General features: G+C 40.8%; 1 protein-coding gene across 1 annotated transcript; it reads right to left on the reverse strand.

Annotated features, from left to right (window-relative positions):
* Positions 1-7,367, reverse strand: LOC144666347 (uncharacterized). The gene is made up of 6 exons (XM_078527760.1): positions 6,268-7,367; positions 3,814-4,131; positions 3,413-3,733; positions 2,703-2,978; positions 1,528-1,616; positions 1-923 (listed from the first exon to the last, which is right to left on the reverse strand). The coding sequence occupies exons 1-6, from the start codon at positions 6,494-6,496 to the stop codon at positions 270-272; spliced, it is 1,887 nt and encodes a 628-aa protein (XP_078383886.1). The 5' UTR covers positions 6,497-7,367; the 3' UTR covers positions 1-269.
* Between the last annotated feature and the right edge of the window lie 2,284 nt (positions 7,368-9,651).

Here is a 9,651-nt window from a genome sequence, read left to right on the forward strand (position 1 = left end):
CTTGAACATGTATGTGTACAATCTGAATACGTTATTGAATGATTTAGTGTAGTACCACTTTAAATTGAAACTTGACAAAGGAGCGTTTAAAAAGTTCTTATTAAAAAGAGTGTATTACACATTGAATCAATTGAAATTAGTCCTATCGAATCTTACTTATACATTGTTCATCAGCATTTACTACTATTTTATTTTAAACAGCAAGTTTAGAGTCTAAGCGTAAACTGGAACCTGATTTTCTTGAAGATGTAGCTCGCGGTTGATCCTACTCAACGAATCCACAGATTTAGTGAGTAGGACTGGGACGGAGCGTTTCCTGTATTAGCATCATAACCAAAGTCATATTCACTTTCAGTCGTTCCCATATCAACAAATGAAGCATCGGCAGTTTCCGTTATTCCAATCCCGTGATCAGCACGTGTACAAGCACTTCCTCCTCCACCAATCATCATCACTGATCCATCACCGCTCCAGTCACACCAGAAGCCGATCTTGTTGGCGCTTTGGATGTTTCCACTGCACTCGGCCTGTTGAAACCCGTCTGTTGACTTGTACTGACCGCCATATTGAACCGTGCAGCTTCCCAGACACTTGTTACTGGCCCAAACTTTGCCATTTCTAAAGTCGCCATAACTTGTGATTTTAGATCGGAATGTTTGTCCAGCCAAACAGTTACCTGTGGTCTGTAACAAAGGAGTGTGACTTGGGTCATCACTGCGCGTGATCTTAAACTCTCTGCCGCTGACCAACCAAAAGGCTGGTGAGATCATGTCAGTGTTAATGGACGGATCTGTTGTTGTTCCCATGGCAACTTGTTGGTCATACCACCAGTCCCCGGTGTCTTTCATCCAGTTCTTGTTGTCATTATTTGAGAATCGGGCGATAAGAGTCCATCCTTCACGACCGGCTAATTCGCAGTACACCTGTTAAAATACAGGTTCTTTCAGTTTGTTTAAAGTGAAATTATTAATTTAAAAAATAAGTCAAATAATAAACGAACAAACAACCAAATAAATATTAAAATAACTAAATTTATTATATGACTGCAAAAGTAACTTCACTGTTGATTGGCTTAGCATGCGAACACAGACTGAAAAGCTCAAACAGACTCGTGTAATCTTGTAGAGGCTCTTGCAATTTTAAGATAATTTTCAAATACGCTCTGTACGCTATCACTCAAAGCGTACGTAAATCCTTAATTGAACTTAAATTTATAAGGTTACCAACACAAATAACGAACTAAATAAATCATAAAAAAATGACCGACCGGACAGCCGGGGAGTGAGGAGGAGGAGGTGAGTGAGTGAGTGAGTGATCGCATGAGTGAGTGGACGACCGGCCGGATCGATGGATAACTATTTTTTTTGGCGGCAAAACAACAAAAAAGGTTTTCTTGATTGTTAGCAGAGACACTTAATAAATAGAGTCTAGTCGGTGCTGTTAATGAGAGTCAAACAAAGTGTTTCCAGTTTATATTTGAGATGCGAGTCCGCTATAATAGATTTCTAATTTATTTATTTAAAATACCTCAAATTCTGAAGACTTTATTTCGAGTTTATAACTTCCACTTGATCTTCTTGACTGCTTAGATGCAATAGCTTCACAAGAATCTGCAACTGCGAAAAATAATTCAACAATTACAGACTCGCTAACAAAATACACAGCAATTCCGATATTCAAAAGTCGTTTAACTGATAAAAGAAAATGTTAAGGACACTTATTTGTTAAACTGGTATATTAATGCACAGGGCACAGAGGAGTCAAGTTTGTCCGCAGTTCAAAATCTCTATCGTGCAAAACGACCTTCAAAGCGATTGTGTAAGCGTACGTGATACAGCGCCGTCATGCGATACTTGTTTGCAGATCGTCTGGTGATATCGCATTCTGACAATGGTCGCCTGGGGCGAAAAAATCGTCGCCCGACGGGCGACGATTTTTTTTCGGAAAGCGAAGCTTTCTGGTCTCTCTGGTAACGCCCACAAACATTGCTGTCTGCGGATGTCGCATGAGGGTACGAATACGATATCACCAGACCAGACGATCTGTAAACAATTTAGTATCGCATGACGGCGTTGTATCACGTACGGCTTACACGATCGCTTTGAAAAGCTAGCGCTTTTGAAGGTCGTTTTGCACGGTAGAGATTTTGAATTGCGAACAAACTTGACTCCTCTGTGCCCTGTGATTAATGAGAGAGTATTTGGATATAAAGGGGCAGAGATTGGTATTTATTTGTCAAGGAAAGTCACTTGACCCATCTAAAGACACCATCCTACTTTAAAATTGTAAATTGAAGTCAAACCTCGTAAAAATGTTCAAAATGCGCGCCATTTTGTTTTGAACTGGCGTGAAACGTCCGTTTTTACTGATATATAGATAATTTCAAATCCATTTTTCTCTCGCGGGGTCAGCTTGAGTGCTAAAGTTTTGTCAGGTTTTTGATAGCTGTACTTTAACTGTTACCATACTATGAGGTCTCTTTGGTAACTTTATTTTTGCCTGTATTGCTCGAATGTTGGGCGGAACCCATCTTAACCTAACTGTGTAGTGAATTTGGTTCCATCGCCATTCTTGTCCCCTAAAATGTATGGAATAGACTATTTTCTCCGAAATCGTCTTTGACCCAAGCAGCCACTAATGAACTTAACTAGTAGTTACAGTATTAAGAGATCTTAAAAGAAAAGTAAATGCTTGAAAATTACCAGCCTTTCTCTGAAATCCCAGGGTTGTGAAGGCTGAGACTGAACCAAGCTTGTTTCTTGCAGTACAAACGTACATTCCAGAGTCTGCCATCGAAAAATCTTGAATGCTTAATGTCCCATTATGAACAGTACTCCGCCCTTTTGGCATAGTCGCCAGCGCACGTGTCCACGTTATAGTAGAAGGTGGATTACTGAGTGCCTCACATGAAATTACTGCTTTTGTTCCTTCCTCAATAAGACGAAAACGGTCTGGCACTTTGATCAATTTGGGTGGAGCTGTTGATAAGAAAGATCCATACAGTCAAGGCAGTATTAAGCGAACCTGTAATAAACGGATATCTTCAATTGTAAATCTGCTATTTCGCCCTCCCCCTCAAATAATTATAAGCCCTCCTCTTCAATGATACCCTATCTCCAACCTCTTTAATAGGTCCCCCTCTCAAATTAGGGGTTCTTTTGGTTCACAGGAATTTATATCCTCCCATGGCCACTTTTTCCAATTTGTAATTTTGTTTATTGCAGTTGGGTAATGTCTAAGCATTCAAATTCGTGGAGAATGTCGCGATGTGATAACCAATCAATCAATCAAGGTATTGACTGTTGTCATTGGGTAATCAAACGCTGTTAAATAAAATCAAACAAACAAACAAACACGAAAAAACAACAACAACAATAACAATAATGCATAAAGAAGCTAGGCTGCTTCTTACCTTCAACAACAAGCTTTGCAATCTTCTGATCTCTTCCTAAAGCACTTACAGCTGTACACATGTAATCCCCCGAGTCATTGAAGGTTGACCTTATTATAAGGCCGCCATTTTTATTGCTTGTCACGCGCTCTGCCACAAGAGAGCCGTTGACTTTGCTCCAGGTCACGACAGGCCTTGGGTTCCCACTGGCCGAGCAATAAAATGTAGCGGTCTGGTTCTCAGTGACTGTCTGTGTATCGGGTGATACGGTCACCTCTGGAGATGAAACGATCTCCCCGGGATCTCCCTTCAGTCCTGGTATCCCTTGGGGACCAGCTGCGCCTGTTAATCGCGTTTAAAATAGAAAAGACGTCTTGAGAAATTTAACTCAAACAAAACAAAGACAACATTAATTCGACTACCTTTCTCGCCTTTGTCTCCTTTTAATCCTTGGTTTCCCTTAATGCCTTGCTTGCCGTGTCTACCAGGTAAACCCATGATGCCTTGCGTTCCCTTTTTACCCTTGGCACCTTGCGTTCCTCGTCTTCCTCGAGAACCTCTGCTTCCTTTCTTACCGGGAGGGCCTGAGACGCAAACTTTCTCCATTGGCTGGCACAGTGAAGCTGGTTTAAGTTTATTAACCTGTTTGGTGATTTCACTGCGAACATCTTCTATGGTGAGAGATTTGTTGCTGACTGTTAAGCTGCGACGAAACTTGGTGTTTGCTTTCATCACGAGATCTGTATGAAAAAGGTAATTACAATGAACATACCACAAGGAATGACTTCTCGGTAGCAGCGTTAAAATTTTGTTATATTTTAATATGACAAGGGCAGTATAACACTTTGTTCTGATATAGATCTTTTTAACAAGTTTTGAACCCCGCGGTAACTCGAACCCCGAAGGGAAACGAAAAACAGTTCGAGTTAGCGGGGTTTTCGAGTTAACCAAGTAAAAATGACTGAAAAGTGGGTCTAAGGGAAATGGAAGTTAGTTCGAGTTAGCGGGATTCTACTGTATCTACATTATGTAACTAATACGAACTAACAGAGTATACAACTGCTTCTCATAAAGTAAATATTGTAGATATAGAAATAAAGACTGTTTTCTTTGAATTGTAATAACAAAAAATGCAGTGCCACTTTAACCCTATTCAGACCGGGGGGGGGGGCTTTTGAGGCCCGCGATGACTTTGAACTTTTATAACTTTTTTAAGATTTAACCAAACGCTGCCAAACTTTCTGAGTTTTCCTAAAATTATCTGGCAAAAATTTGATAGGGTTGGATGATGTGTCAGGAACTTGACATCACCATGGCAACGACATTTTGACAGGCATGTTTTCCCAAATTTGTAATTTTGCATGTTTCTGTTAATAAAAATCAACTTAAATGGAATTATTTTTACATATTTACGGTTTTAAAGCATATTTTTATTCATTTTGAGTACTTTGCAGTGATTTTGGGTGGTTTTCTGGCATTTTGGAAGAATTTTGAAATCCAAGATGGCGGATCCAAGATGGCGGCTGTTTTGACATCATGATGTAATTGTCACGTGATGTGACGTCACCATCCCACGTGACGTATACCAAAAGAAAGAGTTTTGGACGTACAATACATCCTATAAGTTTCATGGTGATTGCTTTAATATTCTGGAAGTTACATAGGGGGGCTTCCGAAGCCCCCCCCCCTCCCCGGTCTGAGAAGGTCCAAAAAAGCCCGGTCTGAATAGGGTTAAATAAAAAAATATATATATCAGCTAATGTTCGTGTACTGTCACTATCGGCCTATGCCCGAATGAAGTAATAGAAAAGGACTGTTATATAAATCCGAAAGTAAATGGATTCGTTTCTCTTCATTTTGAAACTTTGCACTGAACCGGGTAGTCTAATACGTGACAGTCCTTACTGATTTTGTCATTTCATTGCCTTAACTTGAAACTGAAACCAGTGGCGATATGCCAAATATTTCTCTTTCTTGACAAACATAATGACCTATTGAGAGACATCTTTCTTTCAAAGTCTTATCCGGTGTTAAATAACGAAACTGATTAAATCGGGAAAACAAATACATGTATTTGGAATTATAGTCAAGAAAACAGGATGTTTGATTTTAGTATTGTTTGATGACTGATAAAGGGTTTAAACGTATTTCCTGTTTTTCTTCAGTGTCGTGGTTTTCTACCGTAGGTAGGTTGAACGTTTCCCAGAAAGCGCGTGGCACGAAATATTACTCTTCTAAGTTTTGCGGCTGATTTTCAGCTATACTTGTTCATAAGGTTGTTTTACCTGTAGTTCGATTATATACACAATAAAGAACAAACGACTTTTAACGATGTGTTGAAAATTGCATATAACCTTCAATCACACGACAGAAGAAAAAGAATGCCCATTCCCAGGTTACAAATAACAGAAATTGATTCCATATACCAAAAAACTAGACTCTCTAAGTCGCAAAAATTAGATCTCGCAAAACACATAAAAGTCACCAATGCGCAAATTAAAGTTAAAATTAAACTTCTATGACGTCACGTGTGTAACTAAGCTGTAATAAAGCTTTGTTTATCAAAGTTCTAGCTGGTGTCGAATTCGACCTGGTTCTCTAGCTGACAGTTCTTTTCTTGAATACAACAGACCAACATTTCTCGATCATGATCACTTCCAAAGGTAAACTATACATTTTTACATTCTTGATAATGATGGATCACAGTACGAGCCCGCAGTATAAAACTGTTCAAAGGAAATGACAACAACAGATCTATAGCTACACCACATCTTGTCATAGCTTCTTTTCACTCTAACCAAACTTTATAGTTAACTTTCGCACTGGCGCAAAGCAATTACAGAAACTCTGACGATTAAAAATTCTCTTCTACTTACTCTCTGGCGTTTCCATTTCGTGTTTGTGATCTGTTGTCTGCGGTGATCGTGTCTCGACGCGCTTTTCGACATTCGTAATGCGCAATTCATTCATCTCCGTTTTCCTGTTTATCGATTCTATCCTCAAAAACAGCGCCACAATCAACAACATGGAAATAAAAGACAGAACCGAAGAACCTTTGTGGAGAACCTCGCCACATTTGGCGGAAGATTTCTTGTTTGCGTCCATGATGGATTCCAGTTAACAAACAGTTGTTCAATGAAGCTCGACTGCCGTGCTAACTGTTTGATTTCCCTTCAGCAGTTTCATGTTCCTGTCATACGGGACATGCCAAGACATAACTATAAAGCGAAACCATTGTTAATTGATATGTCATTGCGTGTGGCGGAGGGACTTTAACCACCCAACATGTTGTTGTGAATTGTTTTAGTTACCAAGGTTGTTCAAGGTTTAGCCCACACTTATAGTTCCTTGGTTTTTGAGCAGTTTTGTCTAGTGTCTAGTTTGAAAGAGTCGTTTGGGTTGTCGTAGTTCTTTTTCTTTGAGTAGGCATGCTTGGGAACCGTGTTTCCCACCTATATGGGGGTCTCGTTTGATGAGTTCTTAGTTCAACTTCGCTCGGTTTCACCATTAAAATTTAATTGGTTATTCTCTACTTTTGTTGATCATCTAACAAGTGTGTTCTCACGAGTTTAGTCATGCTGTGGGATATGCGGTAAAAGTTCCCACGCTCAGCAAATCCAAACATGTCTACATTACAGCTATAGTAGCGGAAGGGCTAGTTGTTCGCTTTAGTTAGTTTTAGTTGTGAATAGCTGTGCAGTAGAAGACGAACATTAAATAATTGAAGTTCGAGAAGACGTTCTAAGAGTCTTGGTACCTTCTTCAGCCAAGCGACACAGCTCCCAAGTTATTCCTGATAGCAGTTCAACAATGTCAGTTTTCTCTATATCTAGCCTGTTCTAGGCTTCGGTTTGTGGGCGGGAAGAACGAAAAATGCGGGTGAGTGAGGAAAAGAGGAGGAGCACGCTTTTTTCGCGCTTTCCCACAAACCGAGAGCCTCTCTTATGAGGGTATTTTCGTGAACCGTGATCGGCCCTTTTTATTTCTCGTAAAATGTGATCAAATGGCTATTCTTTTTTTCTCGTGAACCATGATTTTCTAAAACGTTCTACGTGAAGCGTGAGATGCCAATATTATATATTTCGTGAATTGGGAAAGGGTCGTTTAATTTTCCGTGAAACGTAACGTTATCTATAGCACCCCCTCTCCCCCCCACCCCCCACCCCGCCCTCTCCTTTACCACCGAGAACCTTACATGGGGTGACTTCTTCGACCACAGATTCCTTGTGTTATTTTTGAGTGATATACCAGCTTAGTAAATGAGTAAATGGTAACCCCACATATCTCTTTCCTGAGTCCTCCCCTGAAGCGCCTCCGTCCCGTCCTGCCTTACTCCAGGTGTCCTCCTCCTTGGTCGTGCACGGATCGCTTGGCGTTGTGGGCCTGATGCGGCTCGCACCCTAACCATCAACTCCCGCGCTCTAGTTTTCGCGCCTTACTGCCTTAACCGGCGGGCGCCTGGGGACGAGACAGCGCCCTGTCCGTTATTGACCTTGTCATTCAATAAACTTGATTTCAGTAGTATAACATTTATACTTTCTTTTGTAATCCGTCCCAGGGCGCTTTTCCTTTCTGATTTCTTGGTCCCTTTAGTTCTCGAACCTCCCGATAACTCGAACCAAAACGTCGTTTTCCCAATTTTCCAGTCACTGTTCAGTCGGTGAAAACACAGAAATTCAAATTACGTGTACCCCTTACCTGCGATCAGGTGACAAGTAGGGAGGGACGGCATGATCCTCCGACTTCTCGAACTCCCGCGGCCGATTTCTCGAACCAATTTTAGTTTCAGTTAGAGGTCTCATGTTACAATGTTTAAAGGAAATTGAAAAATTATTAGTGGGAAATCGGCAACCAATCATATAAAGCCCAGCATCTCCTCTACTAGGATTGTTTCGTGTTTGCTTTTGTAAGTAGCGGATGCGGTGAACATAGTAAGGGGGCTTGGAATTTCATCTGGAATTGTGATTCTCTTCCGGCGTGTGGGAGCAGTCGCGTGACGAGCCCAAACAACGGCTGCAAAGGAGACTGACTCACTGAGGATTGTGATCCGCCTACTTCGGAAGTGAACGTTGAACTCATCTGCCAGATACAATGAGGACGGTCAATGAAAAGCGGTTCTGACAACCAAAGGGGACAAACATACATTACAGTCCACATTTTACCTGTTTTTATTCTCAGAGACTCAGGGGCAGACTGATGAGTGGAGGCAAGGGAAAGTAGAAACTGCGGGGAAAAATGGCGATGGAAATTTGTAGCGAAAGCGAGGAGCCCTTTGAGAAAGAGTCTTACCACTCGCACTGCGTGCATTTTTTCGGTGCACAAGACAGACAAGTATGCCGAACTGCCGCCAATTGATGCATAGCACAGGTAAACAACCCACTACTTACGTGTATTTACGATACCTGACTAATCAGTCTTAATCGACTTAATGAAAATTTCCGTAGATCTTGAAATTTCTTTCTTTCCGGGCATCCGAAATTATTTCCCGACTTTTTTCGACTTTCTGAACACACGAAAGGACTCTATAAAAGTTACTGTTGGCCGATTTTGCAGAATAATACAAAGGTACTAACGGAGTTTTTCTGCCCAATCAGGAGGTAGCATTTCTAGAGCTGTTTGGAAATGGGATGGTAAGACTTTTTCCCCAGGGGCTCCTCGCTTTCGCTTCAACTTTTCTTTGTTCGCCGCTTTTTTCCCGAAGTTTTGACTTTCCCTCGCCCTCCACTAACTGCCCCCTGGGTCTCCGAGGATGGCCTGCTTCACCTTCTAGTTTTGTGGCCGTTCCGAGGTTGCGCGAGTTTCAAATTTCAAGTAATCGATAATCTGACACCACCACATGAAAGATCGCGATGAGATTGGTGATTTGACCAAGTTTTATGCTTTCAGGTTGGAAAGAAACGAAGTTATGGACCTTGAAACATGGTTAAAAATCCATACAAACGTCTCTAATTGTAAGCCAGCGTCCCCCAGAACTAGGCATGAATAGACTGTGCTAGTAAATTCAGGAAAAGTTGCTTCACAATTTACCCAAAAGTTGCTCTAAAGTTGCTCAAATATTAAAAAGTTGCCACCAAAAATTTAGAAAAGTTGCTCGCTCTAGAGTCGTTTTGTTTTAGATAAATACTCACAACGTGTTTGTTTGTTTGTTGTCATTTAAACATTTTCATTAAATATTCTTACAATCATTAAGAGAGGCCAAAAAGCCATTGTTACATGAGAAATATAAATACTTCGTTGTAATCAATATATGCTTTAAACTC

Source organism: Oculina patagonica, chromosome 9, assembly GCF_052425735.1.
Source record: "Oculina patagonica isolate OP01 chromosome 9, crgOcupat, whole genome shotgun sequence".
NCBI lineage: Eukaryota > Metazoa > Cnidaria > Anthozoa > Scleractinia > Oculinidae > Oculina > Oculina patagonica.

What these genes read in the sequence shown, in the direction of transcription:
- LOC144666347 (XM_078527760.1), bottom strand. Translation starts at nt 6,496, where the DNA reads ATGGACGCAAACAAGAAATCTTCCGCCAAATGTGGCGAGGTTCTCCAC. An exon ending in AGGAGACAAAGGCGAGAAAG is followed by an intron (nt 3,734 to 3,813) that starts GTAGTCGAATTA and finishes CGCGATTAACAG; the next exon opens with GCGCAGCTGGTCCCCAAGGG. An exon ending in GGGATTTCAGAGAAAGGCTG is followed by an intron (nt 1,617 to 2,702) that starts GTAATTTTCAAG and finishes TATTTTTCGCAG; the next exon opens with TTGCAGATTCTTGTGAAGCT.